This window comes from Anomaloglossus baeobatrachus, chromosome 3 (genome assembly GCF_048569485.1).
Source record: "Anomaloglossus baeobatrachus isolate aAnoBae1 chromosome 3, aAnoBae1.hap1, whole genome shotgun sequence".
NCBI classification, from domain to species: domain Eukaryota; kingdom Metazoa; phylum Chordata; class Amphibia; order Anura; family Aromobatidae; genus Anomaloglossus; species Anomaloglossus baeobatrachus.
This window is the reverse complement of record NC_134355.1, coordinates 696,209,255-696,228,949: the sequence shown is the minus strand read 5'-3', so window position 1 is coordinate 696,228,949 and position 19,695 is coordinate 696,209,255. Positions and strand designations below refer to the sequence as shown.

Here is a 19,695-nt window from a genome sequence, read left to right as displayed (position 1 = left end):
GAAGTATCTCCCAGAAATTCATTGCAGTTACACATGTCTTGTTACAGTCATATGAAAAAGTTTGCGCACCCCTATTAATGTTAACCTTTTTTCTTTATAACAATTTGGGTTTTTGCAACAGCTATTTCAGTTTCATATATCTAATAACTGATGGACTGAGTAATATTTCTGGGTTGAAATGAGGTTTATTGTACTAACAGAAAATGTGCAATCCGCATTTAAACTAAATTTGACCGGTGCAAAAGTATGAGCACCTCAACATAAAAGTGACATTAATATTTTGTAGATCCTCCTTTTGCAAAAATCACAGCCTCTAGTCGCTTCCTGTAGCTTTTAATGAGTTCTTGGATCCTGGATGAAGGTAGATTTGACCATTCCTGTTTACAAAACAATTCCAGTTCAGTTAAGTTTGATGGTCGCTGAGCATGGACAGCCGCTTCACATCATCCCACAGATGTTCAATGATATTCAGGTCTGGGGACTGGGATGGCCATTCCAGAACATTGTAATTGTTCCTCTGCATGAATGCCTGAGTAGATTTGGAGCGGTGTTTTGGATCATTGTCTTGCTGAAATATCCATCCCCTGCGTAACTTCAACTTCATCACTGATTCTTCCACATTATTGTCAAGAATCTGCTGATACTTAGTTGAATCCATGCGACCCTCAACTTTAGGGCTCCAACACACATCCGTTAAAACCATGCACGTGTGATACGGGCCATTTTTTGGGTCCGTTTTCCGTTTTTTAGGTCCATTTTTATAGTATGTGTGGCCTGTGTGTATCCCGTATGCTAGCCGTATGTGCGTGTGGAATGTCCGTGTGTGCGTGAGTGAAATAACTGACATGTGTGTGTGTTATCCGTGTGAAATGTACGTGTGTGATGCAAAATGTCGTTACTACATGTCGGAAGACAGAGTAGTGGGATGAGAATGAACTCGGGTGAACTTCACCCGACTTCATTGTCATGCCGCGGCTCTGTCTGTGTGCCGTGTACTGATTAGCGGTCACCTGTGAAGGATTCACCGGTGACCGCTTATCCCCCGAGTGACTGAAGTATCCCCCTCTCTCTCATACTCACCGATCACCGATCACTGGCGCTGCACGGCGTTCACACTGCTCCGGCGGCTTTTTCTAATTTGAAAAAGCCGGCCGCTCATTAAACAATCTCGTATTCCCTGCTTTCTCCCCCCACCGGCGCCTATGATTGGTTGCAGTGAGACACGCCCCCACGCTGAGTGACAGATGTCTCACTGCACCCAATCACAGCAGCCGGTGGGCGTGTCACTATGGAGTATGGAAATAAATAAATAAATAATTAAAAAAAACATTTTAATACCAGCCAGATAAAGCCATACGGCTGAAGGCTGGTATTCTCAGGATGGGGAGCCCCACATTATGGGGAGCCCCCCAGCCTAACAATATCAGTCAGCAGCCGCCCAGAATTGCCGCATACATTAGATGCGACAGTTCTGGGACTGTACCTGGCTCTTCCCGATTTGCCCTGGTGCGTGGGCAAATCGGGGTAATAAGGAGTTATTGGCAGCCCACAGCTGCCAATAAGTCCTAGATTAATCATGTCAGGCATCTATGAGACACCCTCCATGATTAATCTGTAAGTGACATTAAAAAAAACACACACACACACCCGAAAAAATAATTTATTAGAAATAAAAAACACTAACAAAGTCCCTCATCACCAATTTATTAACCCCGACAAAGCCCTCCATGTCCGGCGTAATCCACGGACCTCCAGCGTCGCATCCAGCTCTGCTACATGCAGGTGACAGGAGCTGCAGAATACACCGCCGCTCCTGTCAGCTCCACGCAGCAAATGAGGTGAGTAGCGCGATCAGCGAAAAGCACAAAACGTATAGGGAGCAAACAGAGATGCGTCCGTGCCACTCGGACGTGCGCACAGACCCATTGACTTTCATTGAGTCCGTGCTGCGTGTTGCGTGCAGAAAGCGGACATGCTGCCGTGCAAAACGCACACAGGTACGGATCACGGACACGGACAAACGGACATGCATCAAAAATGCACGTGGAGCTTTTATCATACAATAACCTTGGTGCACTTTGGCCGTGTCTCCAGTATACACGGAAACGGACCAAACACGCACGTGTTTCACGGATGTGTGTTTCAGGCCTTAACAAGATTCCCGGTGCCGGCATTGGCCACACAGCCCCAAAGCATGATGGAGCCTCCACCAAATTTCACTGTGGGTAGCAAGGGCTTTTCTTGGAATGCCGTGTTTTTTTTCCTCCATGCATAATGCCTTTTTGTATGACTAAACAACTCAATCTTTGTTTCATCAGTCCACAGGACCTTCTTCCAAAATGTAACTGGCTTGTCCAAATGTGCTTTTGCATACCTCAGGCGACTGTTTGTGGCGTGCTTGCAGAAACGGCTTCTTTTGCATCACTCTCCCATACAGCTTCTCCTTGTGCAAAGTGTGCTATATTGTTGACCGATTCACATTGACACCATCTGCAGCAAGATGATGCTGCAGGTCTTTGGAGGTAGTCTGTGGATTGTCCTTGACTGTTCTCACCATTCTTCTTCTCTGCCTTTCTGATATTTTTCTTGGCCTGCCACTTCTGGGCTTAACAAGAACTGTACCTGTGTTCTTCCATTTCCTTACTATGTTCCTCACAGTGGAAACTGACAGTTTAAATCTCTGAGACAACTTTTTGTATCCTTCCCCTGAACAACTATGTTGAATAATCTTTGTTTTCAGATCATTTGAGAGTTGTTTTGAGGAGCCCATGATGCCACTCTTCATATGAGATTCAAATAGGAGAACAACTTGCAAGTGGCCACCTTAAATACCTTTTCTCATGATTGGATACACCTTTCTATGAAGTTCAAAGCTCAATGAGGTTACAAAACCAATTTAGTGCTTTAGTAAGTCAGTAAAAAGTAGTTAGGAGTGTTCAAATCAAGAAATTGATAAGGGTGCCCATACTTTTGCACCGGTCAAATTTTGTTTAAATGCGGATGCACATTTTCTGTTAGTACAATAAACCTCATTTCAATCCAGAAATATTACTCAGTCCATCAGTTATTAGATATATGACACTGAAATAGCAAAAACCCAAATTGTTATAAAGAAAAAAGGTTAACATTAATAGGGGTGCCCAAACTTTTTCATATGACTGTATATACATGTTTATTTCCATTGTGTGTATTGGACCAACACAAAAATTGTTGGACATATAGTCACACAAAAAGACTCAAAAATGAACACAATTTTTGGCCTCCTCAAATTAATAATTAGCTGCACCCCCATTACCCTTTTAAATAAATAACTGCAATCAGTTGCTTCCTATGACCGTCCACAAGCTTCTTACTCATCTGACCTGGAAATTTGGACTCTTCTTTAAAAACTGCTCCAGGTCTCTCATATTTGAAGACGTCTTCTCCCAACAGCAATTTTAAGATCTTTCCACAAGTGTCAATGAAATTTAGAGCAAACTCATTGTGGCCGCTTCAGAACTCTCCAGAGCTTAGTTTTTATGCATTTCTGGGGCTTCTTGAAGTGTTTAGTGTTACTGTCCCACTGAAAGACCCATGACCTAGGACACAAACCCAGCTTTTTGTCACTGGGCACTACATTGTGACCCAAAATCCTTTGGTAATCTTCAGATTTCATGATGCCTTGCACACAGTCAAGGACCTCAGTGCCAAAAGCAGCAAATCAATTCCAAAAAATCTCTGGCCTCCACCATATGTGACTATGTCTTGTGTTCTTTTCTTTGTAGGGCTTATTCCATTTTTTTGTAAACAGTAGACTGATGTACTTCACCAAAAAGCTCTATTTTGGTCTTATTTGTCCTCAAGATAATTCCCCAGAAAAATTTTGATGTACAGTAAAGACGAAAAGTTTGGACACACCTTCTCATCTCTAGAACAACTATTAAGAGGAGACTTTGTGCAGCAGCCTTCATGGTAAAATAGCTGCTAGGAAACGACTGCTAAGGACAGGCAACAAGCAGAAGAGACTTGTTTGGGCTAAAAAGCACAATGAATGGACATTAGACCAGTGGAAATCTGTGCTCTGGTCTGATGAGTCCAAATTTGAGATCTTTGGATCCAACCACCGTGTCTTTGTAGAAAAGGTGAACAGATGGACACTTTATGCCTGGTTCCCACCATGAAGCATAGAGGAGGAGGTGTGATGGTGTGGGGGTGCTTTGCTGGTGACACTGTTGGGGATTTATTCAAAATTGAAGGCATACTGAACCAGCATGTCTACCACAGCATCTTGCAGCGGCGTGCTATTCAATCCGATTTGCATTTAGTTGGACCATCGTTTATTTTTCAACAGGACAATGACCCCAAAAACACCTCCAGGTGGTGTAAGGGCTATTTGACTAAGAAGGAGAGTGATGGGGTGCTACGCCAGATGACCTGGTCTCCACAGTCACCAGACCTGAACCCAATCAAGATGGTTTAGGGTGCGCTCGACCGCAGAGTGAAGGCAAAAGGCCAACAAGTGCTAAGCATCTCTGAGAACTCCTTCAAGACTGTTAGAAGACCATTTCTGGTGACTACCTCTTGAAGCTCATCAAGAGAATGCCAAGAGTGTGCAAAGTAGTAATCAAAGCAAAAGGCGGCTACTGTGAAGAACCTAGAATATTAGACATATTTTCAGTTGTTTCACACTTTAAGTATTTCATTCCACATATTTTAATTCATAGTTTTGATGCCTTCAATGTGAATCTACAATTTTTAGAGTCATGAAAATAAAGAAAACTCTTTGAATGAGAAGATGTGTCTAAACCTTTGGTCTGTACTGTACATTTTGTTGAACTGCAGTCTGGCTTTTTTCTGTCTCTGAGTCAGCAGTAAGATCAGCCTGGGTCTCCTCCATAAGGCTTCATTTCATTCAGATGTGGGAGGATAGTTTGTGTTGACACTGATGCACCCGGATCTTGCAGGACAGCTTTAATTTCTTTGAACTTGATTTTTGGCTGCCTATTCACCTTCCGGACTATCCTGCCTTGCAACTTTTGATCAATGTTTTGTTGTTGTCCACATCCAGGAAAAATAGCTATAATGCCACGGTTGAACACTTATTGATTATGTTGTGCAATGTGGACAAAGGAACATCAAGATATCTGGAGATGGACTTGTCATTTTGAGATTGTTGATATTTTTCAAAAATTTTGGTTTACAAGGACTCAAACAGTTTTCTACTCCCCTTTTCTGTACTTTCTGTACTCCATGCTTAGTGTGGCATACACAGACACAAAATGCAAAGATTGAGTCAACTTCTCTTTATATCTGTTTTCAGGTAGGATTTTCATATTGCCCACACCTGTTTAATTGCCACAGCTGAGTCTGAAGAAGAATCACATACTTGTTTTTCCACAATTTTGAAACAATTGTTTTCAAACAAATTTTTCCCCAGAATTTTGAAAATTTGTTTTTCCACAATTTTGAAAAGTTTACAAAAATTTTGTCAGGCCATTTTGGAGGTTTTGTGTGAAATTATGTCCAATTTGCCTTTTTTTCTCTATTTTTTTTGTGTGTTATTCCAATAACAATTAAAGGAAATTAACATGTGTAATTGCAATAATTTTCTGAGTGAAATACTTTATTTTTTGAGTCCCAACACTTTTGGCCATGACTCTACCTCTTCCTCATTTAAATATTTATTTTGTAGTAGATTGTATAAGTAAATCTATAGTGTCATTCACAACCAAAAATGTGCTGCAAAAAACACACCTATGTTGATGGAAAAGTAAAAAGTGATGTCTCTTGGAAGAGGACAATGAAAAATAGCCTGAAAAAATGAATATTGGCCTCATCTGGAAAAAGTTAAGATGAAAGTATCTCAAAGGCTTTGCATGCTGCTGCACCACAGATTTGTTAATGAAATCAAATGGTGATTGTCTTTTTTATAGGGGAGCTACTTGTCAGAGCTATATCCATGCTGCACATTTCTACCTTCACTTCTTCTGTAAGCAGCCATGTTACATTACCTTCCAGTGTGGCCAGCTCCGTTGTGGGTCCAGTGAAGGTTCTTCTGTATCACTTTGCTCAAAAATATCATGTATTGCATGTGCCAGGGCGTAGACGGCGGCGTACACTTGGAAGGTGACTCGAAAGTTCTCCACATCGTACAACAATTCATCATAGAGATGAACATCAATCGTCTGATTACAGGGCGTCTCAGACACATCCATGAAGGTATCCGGCAAGCATTGAAATGTTTTTGTCCACATTTCCCTCAAAGTGAAATAATTGTCATATTTTTGGGCATCGACAGCCAGAAGAAAGTTCTTTAGACCAGGAATCTCCACCTTGTGTAGGCTCAGCATCAGAGAGCTATTGAGATGTTTGATTATCTTGGCATTCACGAAATTTGGAAAGGAGAAAAGTGAAATTAAAACTTTTCTGGATGCTTTCTGCCTCGCAAGTTCAAAGAATATCGGTTCATCTAAGTTAAAATTCAAAATCACAGCATTACAGGAGGACATCTCTAATGTCTTTACGGCCCGAGCATCTTTAAGCATTGTCTGCTTATGGAGAGTTATGGAGAACTCAATGCAGATCCCGTTCTCTCTTAATATCTCCTTCAGCTTCACACTGGAACGTTGGCTGCTCTCATCTTCTGAAGAGATGATCCCCACCCAAGTCCATCTCAAATGTCTGAGTAAAAGTACGAGGGATTTATACTGAGCTCTCTGTCTGGGGAAAGTGTGATAGAGCGAGGGAGAACTCATCTTATGTTCAAAAAATGAATCCTTTTTTGCATAACTGAGCTGAAAAAAATAAAAAATGTCAAAAAACAATCAAATATTCTCCATAGAATACAAAAATAATAATATCCGGCAGATCTCCATCTCTATCAACAGAATTTTTATTGTGAAATTTTAAGTTTCTGATCAGACAAGCTACTGGATTAGTGGGGAGATTTTTCGATTATGTTTGGGGAAACAGGGTAGCGGCAGAGAACACAGCCACTATGGGATCAGTAAGTCGATGGGGTCTGGTGCCAGAGCTGGGCCCAATGTCAGCGCCGACCCACCCCCATCCCTCTCCCGCCATTGCACATTCAATTGTGTCGATATCCTAGTTGCCAATATAGTTGAAAGTCATGACTCTAACTAACGTCACAGTACAGCAGTCGCGGTGATGTCACTACATAGCTCCCGCCATGCCGCCGAGATGTGCAGGGTGTCAGGCTACACTCTGCAGAAACCGGAGAACGGGGGGATGAGGAGAGATGAGTGTTTTCTTCTATTTTTAGATCAATTCATTTTTTATAAAAGTGATGATACTGTATGGAGGGCTATGTGGGGGCTATTATATTTCAAGGGCTATGTAGGAGCCATTATATTCTTTGGAAGGCTATGTGGTGAAATTTTTTGGCAGGGCATTTTGCAGGTCCATTATGATATTTGGGGAGAAATCAAGCTATTTTGGGGCGATAATACAATTTGGGGGGTTATATGGTGCAATCATACTATTTGGGGGGCTACTAAGAAAAGATTTCCCAGCACAACATCCAAGTAAAGTTAACATTCAGTTTATTTAATTTCTTAAAAACCACCAGCATGTGGCAAAACAAAGGGGTTCAATGTCCCATTACACTTATTATTTTGTATATTATGCGTTTCGATCATTTCCGATCTTATTCATAATATAGTAGTACCATGTAGGAACCTCCACTTTATAACGATTAATGAGGCATGGGATAACAAATGCCTACACATCACATGATAGACAGGTCCTATACATTTTTTAAATATTTACAAAACATGACATATAGCTATGAATTAACTACAAACCATTAGGATATTTAAAACAAGAAAAAAAGGAGTTTTACAGGAAAAATCTGAAAGTCTTTATTGATGTAGAATATTAAAATCAATACAGATACATACATGAATACAATAATGCTGTTACAATAAGACCTATATACAGATGACACCAGTGTGAGAAAAGATGGGCTGGGCTAAGCTCGGACCAGCACTGAAAAGTACACCGCCTCTGCACTCCTAAAGTATACCCCCCAAACAATTGGAACAGCCAATGGCTAAACTGTGGATCCCAGCGGGAGGAGGGAGCAGAGAGGCATATTTACCAGTCAGGGTGACAGCGCTGGAGCAAGCGGGCGGTAGGAGGGAGCCCCCAGAAACATCTGACGTACGTTTCGAAGTATTATACTCGCTTACTCATGGATGATATAGTGGTATCCCATTACACTTATTATTTTGTATATTATGCGTTTCGATCATTTCCGATCTTATTCATAATATAGTAGTACCATGTAGGAACCTCCACTTTATAAGGATTAATGGGGGATGAGATAACCAGTGCCTACACATCACATGATAGACAGGTCCCATACATTTTTTAAATATTTACAAAACATGACATATAGGAATGAATTAACTACAAACCATTAGGATATTAGAACACGTTTCAAATGAATATGAATGAAGTGGAAAAACCCTGTGCAACATTAATAAATATAAAACAAATCAGATGTCAACTTCAGTCCTATTGGAATCCGGGAATCAAGCGTGAGGATCCAGAAGGCTTCTTTTTTTATACAAGGCTTGTTCTCTGTTGCCACCTGTGTTTGGGAGCGTGATAGTTTTTCTTAATCCTTAGCTCTAACCTAACCCTTGCTCTTAGGTTAAGGCAATTTGTGCTCTGAAGTCAAAAAGATAAAGTACTAATATAAAAATAACACTTCGGCACCCAAGTAGAAAATCAAAAAATTAAAAAAAAAAACAGTCTTCTTTTTCCGCAATACTTTTATTGTGTACACAAAGTCAAAATATTAAAGACGTGTCGCTTATCCCAATGTTTCGGCTGGAGGCGTCAGCCTTTTTTAAGCTGAGTATGTCTGTGTGTGACACAAGATGGTTTTATCAGAACAGCACATTGACTGTGATAAGGCCTTAATTTAGGTTGATGCAATCTAGTCATGCATCCCTCTTAAACTGTCTGCAGTCCAAATTATGAGTCACTCGTGGTAGCATGAATAACCACTATCTTTCACACACACCAGAGAGACGTACTCGGATATGAATAGAAAGTAAGACTGATTTATTTCCGGAAGTTGTACAAATATATATAACCTTATTGGCTAGGTGCCAAGAATACGTAACACGTCTCCTATTGGATAAAGTAGAACAGCTTATTCTGTGATATACAATTTACTGTAATGTGCTTGGTTCCTCATTTATATTAAGCAATGTCAGCATGATTCACTTGTCACAAGAATAGCCCAGACTGTCTGTCTGAGTCTTATGCCAAGAGATATGTGGGGTACAGTTCAAACACCATCTTAAATCCTGTTCTTTATGGATATCTCCATGTAACTCTTATATACTTATATACTCATAATAATTCATAATCTTGTCCATAACAGTCCCCCCTTTGGAGATAGCCAAAAAGTCTTTCCTTACTTTTCCAGGTCTATTGATCTGTCCTAATGCTGATGGTTACCTCACTCACATACGAGATACCCCATCCCTTGTGGATGAATCTCCCCACCCAACAGACTATGCATAGGAAGCCAGATCCTGATCGTATTCTCTAGACTGTCCTCATGGCTATGTTCCGCTGGCCCACGTTATTCAGGAAGGGGGAACGTGGCAGTAGTCCTTTAATTGGCTAATATTTATCAGGGTTGGGTTCACTCAGAGTCTCATGCTCCTCAGTCCTCAGGCGGAAATGGTGGGACATCAAAGGTGGGATGTAGAGTCGTCTTCCAGTCCACATGCTTAGATATCATCATCCTGGCACAAAGTATCGGGTAGAAGAGGGAAGACAGCCATCTCCCGGTCTCAGGCAGGTCCGACATCTCTTTGTAGTGGAATGCATGGATCTTCGTCCGAAAGAAAAAGAGTGAGAGAAGAGAGAGAGAAAGAGAGAGAGATTGAGAAGAGAGGGAGAGAGAGAGAGGAAAAGAGAAAAGAGAGAGGAAAAGAGAGAGGAAAAGAGGAGAGAGAAAAAGAAAAGAGAGAGAAATCTAGATCTGGTTGGATCTGGAGGAGAAAACTCAAAAACGTGTATTAGGCACATGTTTAAACAAACAACAAGCTTAGTTGAAGTATCTGGGGGTACTTCTAAACAGGATTTCATAGGGTCTCAACCTAGTGGTCCCTGCTGGGGTGTGTCTGACACTGAACAATGCAAGCGAAGACTCTCATGCCCTTGCCTTCTACACTGCCCCATCCTCCCAACCTTCCCTCTATTCTGTGGCTGGTATGGGGTGTGTAGAGTCAGTTCTGTGTCTAAGGCCTGCCATATCTCTTTGGCTGGCAGTGAAAGCAGGTCACTAGCCACTTTCTATGGTCTCCGGGAGCCCGCAGCTGCACCCTATCTCAGTCCTCTTCTTCTTCTGGGACTTGCTCTTGTAGGGTCAGGACAACGTTTTCTCAAGACTTTCCATCCTTCCTTTCTTCTTCACATCTGGGTCATTCGAAAAGCACAGATTGACTGACTGTTTCTCTCGTAAGTGGTCTTGGGGCTTCTTTGGATGTTCTGTCAGTGAGGGCACTTCTTACTGCTTCCCTTGACTCCTCCAATGTAGGCCTCAACCCTGCTCACCGCGACTCTGTCTGGCAATAGCAAAGCTTCCATCCGTTCTTCTATGGCCTCATGGCGGCGTACAGTTCCATTGGCAGTGATCAAGTCTCTTGTCCTCCACAGAGTAGATGCTGGCTGCCATCTTGCAGGCTTCAGCGAGAGCACATACATCTGCTTCTTCACAGACAGGCATGCGGGTAGCGACTGCTCTATCAGCACAGCATCTTCTGCTACCAGCACCATACCCATGTATGTACCAATTTCTTCAGCTATGCCAGAGTCGACTACCTCTTCCACCAAGGTGTCAGAGGTGGGACACTCCCCCCTTGGAAGAGGGAGAAGTTCAGCAGGATTAAGGACCCCACACCGGGAGATGGTGACTTTGTCAGGGAGCAGTGATGTCATACGGGCACTGATCTTCAACTGGTGCTTTAGGTATGTGTTCAATCTGGCTGAGTAGTGTTCAAAGGGCTGCTGTCTTCCTCCATGGCAAACAGGTAGAATGACTTCTGGGCTGGAGATGCCGTGATGATACTCTTCAGGTGACTGTGTCTGTAACTCAGGTGACTGTGACTGTAACTCAGGTGAGTGACTGTGACTGCAACGCAGGAGTTACCAGCTGTAGTTGTTTGCATATGGGCTCTCGGAGACCTGATACAAAGGACTATACCTAGGTTCGTCCCACGTTGGGGAGACTTGATACAAAGGACTATACCTAGGTTCGTAAGAAAGAGCAATGAGTGTAACTTGGGGTCAGGAGAACACTGAAATTCTAAAAACTAAGATCCCCTAAAACCCCGGGGAAAGAGAAAAGAGCACAAGAGGGTTTGGAAACTACCAAGCAGCACCCCCTGACTACATATACACAACTAGGAAAAAGCAGTGGAGCGTATCTACTCTACCTCTCCTGTGCTGACCCCGTAACTGGGGGCCCTGCACTCTCCCTCATCCCGACGGTAGACCTGATGGTGGTCAGGGCCGAGCCTCCAGCGTATCCCTATCTCCTGTCAGACCCTGCAAACTAAGACACAAAGGATTACTGGGTGCTGCCAACGAAAACCCTAATATATACCAACTCCTGAAGATCAATGTCCCCTTGGGACCACATGAACCTCCACCCTCTCTATCAGGGAACTCTTGTGCAAGCTACCGGCAGGATAACATACAAGTGAAAATATCTCAAAACCAGGCTAAGCAGCAACTGCCATAGGCAGAAAAATATTCACTGTCCACCAGGACTAATAGTGAGCAGTCTATATGGTCTACTAAATTGTATAACATACAGCAAAAACAAACATGCAAAAGTGAAGGGAAAAGGTTTCCACAGGACTATCAGCAATAACCTCTGCTAAGGTTCATTAGTGGGAAAAACTGCATATATGACCAAAAATGGAGTGTGTGTGTTCCAGGTCCCTGTCTCCCCCCTCTGCAGTCCCTGCTATGTCAGCAATAAACAGAGCAGTGACTTTGGCTGCATAAACAAAAATGGGGAACTGGGTGTCGGCTGGACTAAAATGGCGTCTAAAAATGAACTATGTAGTGTCTGAGTTAAAACATCCACTAAAGATAATTACCGATAAGAAACAGCCGCTAAAAGAGGAAGTAGGTGTTGGCCAAAAATGGCGTCTGAAGAGTCCTGGGAGGGAGTGACATGTATTGTGACATCTACATTCAGGAGGTATTCAATCTGTCACTGGGAATACGGATTATATAGGGACCCCTGGGCTGACCCTGTAACTAGGGACCCTGTACTCGCCCTCATCTCGACGGTAGACCTGATGGTGGTCAGGGCCGAGCCTCCAGCGTATCCCTATCTCCTGTCAGACCCTGCAATAATATCCCCATACCATACCCCACCCAGGGCTGAGTAAAACACTGAGTGACAGAAAGAAATCTACATTCAGAACAGAAAATAATGGGGTGGGCTTACGTGGACACAGTGCTCCACAGACAGGTAAAATACACATAGTGCAGTTGCTAGATTCAGAATTACTCATCAATTCTCATCTAGAATTCTCCATTTCAACATACGTGTGTCATTTACAACTAAACTTCACAGAATTTCATTCACAGGACTGAAATGGAAACTAACACTTCCCTGTTTTTTTTTTTTTTTTTCTTTCCTTTCAACTCTCCTACGGTGTTTCACACCAAAAACTGCGTACATTATACATAAAACATCTTCCAGTGTCACTTGGGTGATAAGGTACACGCACCCTCACTGTAAACCTGCAAACCTGGCTTCATTACTGGCCAGAAAGAATCCCCAGCTTTAATCTGGGTGAGCCTATACAAATAAGTTCTGGTGGTGGGGTGAATCATTGTTAAATCATTGTCATCTTCCTGACACCCCTCGGTGTCTTCTGCTGCTCCAGCAACAAATAGGCCAGTGGCCTTGGGACTGAAGATGGCTGGAAAAGGGAACTAGGTGCGGCCCAACCTGAAATGATGTCTGGGCAGGCTAGGGAGGGCGTTTGGTGGGCAGGGGAACAAACTACACAAGTCCAACCCTCTGGGGACGACTTATGAGGAGGGGGGCGTTGTTTCCTAATGGGCTTGGCCACTTCCTGAGGTGCCATTTTCTGATCTGGTGCAATATAGAAATATCTACATCCATAAGGAGATCTTTATCTTTCAAGATCCCTCGCTTATTTGACAAAACATCTTTCCATTCCTGCTCCTCTAATCTCCCTTTCTTGGCAGTGATTCCTGCCACCTTCAAGAGCGACTTCATCATTTTTAACATACTTTTTTCCTTCTCGTTCGCTTACTAATTCTTCTGCCGTTAACTTGACAGGTGTGGACTGATTAGACCCCATGCTTCAAGGGTATACGACCCAAAACTAACACGTCAACCTGGATGTCTGATGCTCTACCGACTGAGCTAGCCACTTTCTCTCCTAGACCAGCGACTATCCACATCCACAGAATACACAGAATTTCTACCTCAGTCCACAAACCACAAACACAAACGGGCTGTCCTACCAGGAAGTAGTGTCACGCGGGTGATAGAAACTAAATTCACCCTCACTATCTCTTACTTCATGTACTAGTAACCTCTGTTCACACTATATACACCTTCTTTGAACAAATCCGTCCAGAACATCAATACTCAATGATTAAGCCTGACATCAAGGGTTTTCCCCAGTATATTCAATTCCTAGGTAAGAATACACTGACATCCACTAAAACAAGACCAATGAGTACAACTTAAACTCACTGCTTAGCAGGAACACCGTACCAGGTAACAGTCAGGGTCAGTCCCCCACTTTTGTAACTTTATACAAGACTGCACCCGTACATAGAAAACCCTTCCAAATCTTCTATCCCCGAAGATCAGGTCCGTCCAAGGCCTTATCAAACATCAACTATCGACCGGGTTTGTTACACACCAGTGTATCTCATAGTATACATAGCAGTATACATAAACATCATACTTCAAAGTACATCTTCAGAGTTTTTTTTTTTTTCTTTTTCTTCACTCAAAGACAGCTCTCACTACATTACGTGACACTTCCTCTTTCTGGCAGCCTCGCTGCAAACACAGTGATTAGAGCGATACCAGCAAGTACTCCACCTGCTGCAAATAGACAGACATCTCAACAGGTAGACACAGGTCAACACAATGACATAACAATAAGGACACTATATACACCATCCAGGTGGCTGATCTCACCTGCAGATATAACCATATATATTCATATATGCAGCGTATATAACAACTTCCTCATTTTCCCTTGCAGTTAAGTCAGAGAAAAATAAAACACAGAACTTCTGCTTTTCTCCTAGAGCAGACAAAAACCACATTACATTTCATGTGATTTACAATTTATACAGACAGCTTAAGGTGAACCTGACCACCTTTGTGTGGGATCTCTTAGGACGGCTTATCTCATGCGAGATGGCGGTCATTAGGTGTCTAGACTGGGACAGCCCAACCCCCCCTTCGAAATGCAAGTACACGCATGAGGTTTGCAAGGTGAGATTATACAAATTTTCTCACCTGCGTTTGGAGTGTGCACCTCCACCTCTCGCGTAGTTGCCTTTCGACTGAAGGTGTCAGCACGGCCGTCCGCCATCCAGAGCTCCGTCCTAAGGTTCGTTGGGCGCCAAATGATAAGGCCTTAATTTAGGTTGATGCAATCTAGTCATGCATGCCTCTTAAACTGTCTGCAGTCCAAATTATGAGTCACTCGTGGTAGCATGCATAACCACTATCTTTCACACACACCAGAGAGACGTACTCGGATATGAATAGAAAGTAAGACTGATTTATTTCCGGAAGTTGTACAAATATATATAACCTTATTGGCTAGGTGCCAAGAATACGTAACACGTCTCCTATTGGATAAAGTAGAACAGCTTATTCTGTGATATACAATTTACTGTAATGTGCTTGGTTCCTCATTTATATTAAGCAATGTCAGCATGATTCACTTGTCACAAGAATAGCCCAGACTGTCTGTCTGAGTCTTATGCCAAGAGATATGTGGGATACAGTTCAAACACCATCTTAAATCCTGTTCTTTATGGATATCTCCATGTAACTCTTATATACTTATATACTCATAATAATTCATAATCTTGTCCATAACAACTGTATCAAAATAATATACATTTTATACAATATTTACAAAAATCCATAGTTACAAAAGTCATTGTAAGTCAAAAAAAATCAAAGAATAAAATGATGGCTCATCAATAGATCATGATGGCGTGTAAGTAAATACGTAATCTAAATATATCAAAGGTCAAAAACGAAAAGCAGTGGACGTGTCGGGAGGAGTCATCTGGAAGGGGAAGAGGGAAAAAGCCGGTGTGAAGGAATAAATGTTAGAGTTCCTGGAGAAAGATATGTAACATCAGTATTAGAGTTGAGCACGGTTCGCGGTTCGAGGTTCTCCAGTTCGCGGCTCGAGTGATTTTGGGGCTGTTCTAGATCGAACTAGAACTCGAGCTTTTTGCTAAAGCTCGATAGTTCTAGATACGTTCAAGAACGGTTCTAGCAGCAAAAAGACAAGCTAATTACTAGCTGGCTTTCCGCTGTAATAGTGTAAGTCACTCTTTGACTCCCACTATTATGAAATTTCAGTGTATAGTGTGCGGGAACAGCGCATTCAGATCACTGCTGTTTGGATAATCGCCATTTTTTTTTTCCCTTGTCTTCCTTCCCTAAGCGCGCACGTGTAGTGGGGCGGGCCAGCATGTCAGCCAATCCCAGACACACACACAGCTAAGTGGACTTTTAGCCAGAGAAGCAACGGCATGTGTGATAGGATGTCCATGTCACATGTCCCTGCATTATAAAACCGGACATTTTCCTCCAGCACGCCATTATCTGCCTTCTGCGTCCGTGGTGTCAGTCATCACTGGCGTAGCTCCTGTCTCCGATACTGCTGTGTACGCTCCATACACAGCGCTGTACAGAATAGGGATAGAAGTTTCTATTAGTCCTTGTAAGGGCTAATACCAGCAGGGTCAGAGCCATAGGTGACAGTCAGGGCCGTGAAAACAGAGTTTAACAGCTACACAAGATGACAGTGTCTGTGTAGCTAAGGTCAGGGATTTCCTCGCTGCATTTCCCCATTAGGAGGGATAGAAAGGGAGGCTTCCTTTCCTCTACCCAGACCCACAACCCTGCCACTGTACCCTCCTGTCCTTTGCACACTCCAACTCATTGTTACTAAGCCATTATACTAGCAAACACTGAGTGAACTTCGTGGCATCCTAAAAGTGGCTGTTGGACTTCCATTAGTGTCCCACTAGTGCAAAGATATTTGCAGCACGTCTGCATTGCACACTCAAACTCAATGTTACTAAGGCTATGTGCGCACTTTGCTTTTTACCTGCTTTTTACCTGCTTTTTCAACTGCAGCGTTTAATGCCAAAATGGTTGTGTTCTGCTTTTCAAGCAAAGTCTATGGGAATTTGGGTTTCTTGTCCGCACTTTGCAGTTCAAACTGCAGCCTTTTTGTTGCAGAACTTTGGTCAAAAACTCAGCTTTGCAGTTCAAAACTCAAATGGTAAAAACAAAAACATGACAATTGTTTTTGCCATTTGGGCTTGGCACTGCAAAGCTGAGTTTTTGACCAAAGTTCTGCAACAAAAAGGCTGCAGTTTGAACTGCAAAGTGCGGACAAGAAACCCAAATTCCCATAGACTTTGCTTGAAAAGCAGAACACAACCATTTTGGCATTAAACGCTGCAGTTGAAAAAGCAGGTAAAAAGCAGGTAAAAAGCAAAGTGCGCACATGGCCTAAGCCATTATACTAGCAAACACTGAGTGAACCTAGTGGCATCCTAAACAAGGCTGTTGGACTTCTGTATTGTCCCACTAGTGCAAAGATATTTGCAGCACCTCTGTCTGCATTGCACACTCAAACTCATTGTTACTAAGCCATTATACTAGCAAACACTGAGGAAACTTAGTGGCATCCTAAAAGTGGCTGTTGGACTCCATTATTGTCCCACTGGTGCCAAGCTATTTCTAGCACCTCTGCATGACACCCTCCTGCTCTGTTTTTAATAAGCTATAATAATAGCAAAAAATGCTGCCATTTAGTGGCATACAAGAACTGGCTGTTGGACTTCCATTAGTGTCCCACTGGTGCAAATCTATGTGCAGCACCTATGCATGACACCCTCATGCACATTTTGCTATGCTAATTTTATAGCAAACTCAGGAATTCCTTGCTGCATTTGATCATTAGGAGGGATAGAAAGTGAGGCTTCCTTTACTGTCCTGGTACCCACAGAACACGGCCCCTGTACCCACCTGTCCACTTTTGCCACGCTATTTAATTTGCCCAAAGAGCTGACTCTTTTTCTGCCTTCCTAAAATTGTCTGTAATACTAAGTTAGTGTTCCTTTGCTGCCAAGCAAGGTACAACACCTGTGCATTCTACACTCCTTTCCATTTCTGGAATGCAATTATTAACTGCAGGTAGTCCAGCCAATCTGTGACGAAGGTGCAGATGTGGATATAATGTAGCCTGCATCCAATGTTGGTTTTCTCGATGTCTGACAGCTCAACAATACCATCTGTTTCCACTTCCAAAACAAGTGATGACCTGCCAATCACACTCCCTGTTGCGTGTAAAGGGGTGGAAGTGCAGTGTGAAAAACCATGTGAGACTGCTGTCCCCACAGTCACAGAGGATGAAGAGCACGCAGATGCACTTGATGGGGCAGGCGGTGGTTGCACAGGCACGCAAAGCTGCATTGTAGCACAGTGAAATTCACATTGCGACTTATGCTTCATTTTAAGTCGTGTACAGGGTGGGCTACCCAGTATGCAGCAAAACCAGGCAACAGGAAAAGGACTCTAGGCAGTTGGGTTGATAAATGATTGTTTAACTTTACCAAAACAAACAATAAGAACCATGCATACAATTTAAATAATTGAACAATCTATTCTGTTGCCTACTACCTGCTAATCCCTCTGCGTAGCAGTAATTGTGTGTTTGTGCGTGTGTGTGTGTGTGTGCGAACACGACTTACCAGTGGCGCATCACAAGAGCTTCCCAGTTATCTACCTAAACATAGTCAAAACACATGACCCCCCCTGAATACCCTTGTTAGCTGAAGCCTCACAGATAAGGCAGATGATAACAGTGTGAATGCAAACCACACAGCTCTGCAACACAGTCATGGTAATCTTGAAAATCAACAGTCAATGCAAACATGTGTTGCTGTCCCTCTATGATTTAAACTGTATGTGACAATTTGACAGTGCAGAGGCAGCAAGTCTTATTGTCTATAAATAGTCGGCCTACCCAGAACAGATATGTGTTTTGCTAATAAAACAAAGTGTTGCGTGCCCGCATTATTGTCTGGGCACAGCCTACCGTACCCGGGTACTGTGATGTCCAGTTGCCAGAAATACAGACTTTACGCTCCTCTCACGGTAAGCAGTATAGACAGCACCGTAAGAATGTTGGTCTGTGGCACAGGATGCTGCTCAATGGCGTTACGGTACTCCTCACCAAACTCCAAAATGACTCCCCTCACAATTGAACAAAGTGTTTCCGCGATGGCTCCTTGCTGTAACACACACCTTTAGCTTTTCCTTCTGTTCATAGACAGCATCTCCAAGTCCACACCCGAAGAACAATTTCTCCTCCACGTCTAAGTGTGGAGAGGCAGCTAGTGCGCTTGCGTGTGCCGATTTACCCCAGCCGCAGCCTAACTACAGTGTTTCGCCTAGTGAGTATGCTCAGCCTGACTGTGCCATTCCTGAGGCTAAGTCTTCATTTCGTTATACAGCGCATGCTCCCACACTTAGTGCAAAAAGCCTATTTGCACAGGTACTTGCATTCCGTGCCGGGTCTAAGTCCTGTTTTGTGCCTAGACACCATGCTAAAGCTGATAGTCTTTTTTCAGAGACTGTATTTCATGCTACTGAGCATGCTCAGGCACTTACTGCATCAGAGACTAGGTCCGGTAATGAACTCTTTGGCCCTGCCCCTGATGTGGGGGGCCCATATAGACCACAGGGCATCAGGTGTCCTGACGATGTTGCCAGGCCACTCCCAAATGGCTTGCAGAGGCCCGCCCCTATGACTTGTCACCTCATTATTGATGGTCAGACGATGACTGGTGAGGTGTTTGTGTCGTGGCAGCCATGAGGTCATTATTGAAGCTGCGGTTCCAAATAGGACGTTAGTTATGCCACTCATGACGTGTCACTCTGCTTTTGTCTCCAGGAGGTGCATTGTGGTCCACCCTGGTTTGGGGCGGACCCACGTTATAAAACGGGCTGAAGCCAACAAGGAGGTGCGCAGTCTTCTATTATGCTCCGAAAGAGCACACCTCCATGTGTTGAACCCATTGCGGCTTTAGGCCAGAGGTAGGCAGGGATAGGGCGTCGATGCAGGCCACCACCACAGTTGGTAACGCAGAACGGTTAAGACCAGCTCCTGTCCTACCAGTCCTGCTTGTGCAGCCCAGTTGCATTAACAGGCCTGCTGCTGCTGATGCGCCTGCTGTCCACAAGTGTGGCCCCAATGCACATGGTCAGTGTACTCAATGGCCCCTGTGATGTTAACAGGGAGTTCCTGGGCTGGATGGGCGTGTGGACCCTGTGACGCTAACAAGGCTCCCAGTCTCCAGATCCGAGTGGCGTCTAACTCGGTT

General features: G+C 43.3%; 1 protein-coding gene across 1 annotated transcript in view; it reads right to left on the bottom strand.

Moving 5' to 3' along the window:
* Window positions 1-19,695, bottom strand: part of LOC142297459 (vomeronasal type-2 receptor 26-like) — a 164,329-nt gene that overhangs the window by 25,081 nt on the left and 119,553 nt on the right. Inside the window, exon 2 of the mRNA XM_075341685.1 lies at window positions 5,991-6,773. Coding sequence (XP_075197800.1) covers window positions 5,991-6,773 — 783 coding nt within the window. The remainder of the gene's footprint in view (window positions 1-5,990; window positions 6,774-19,695) is intronic.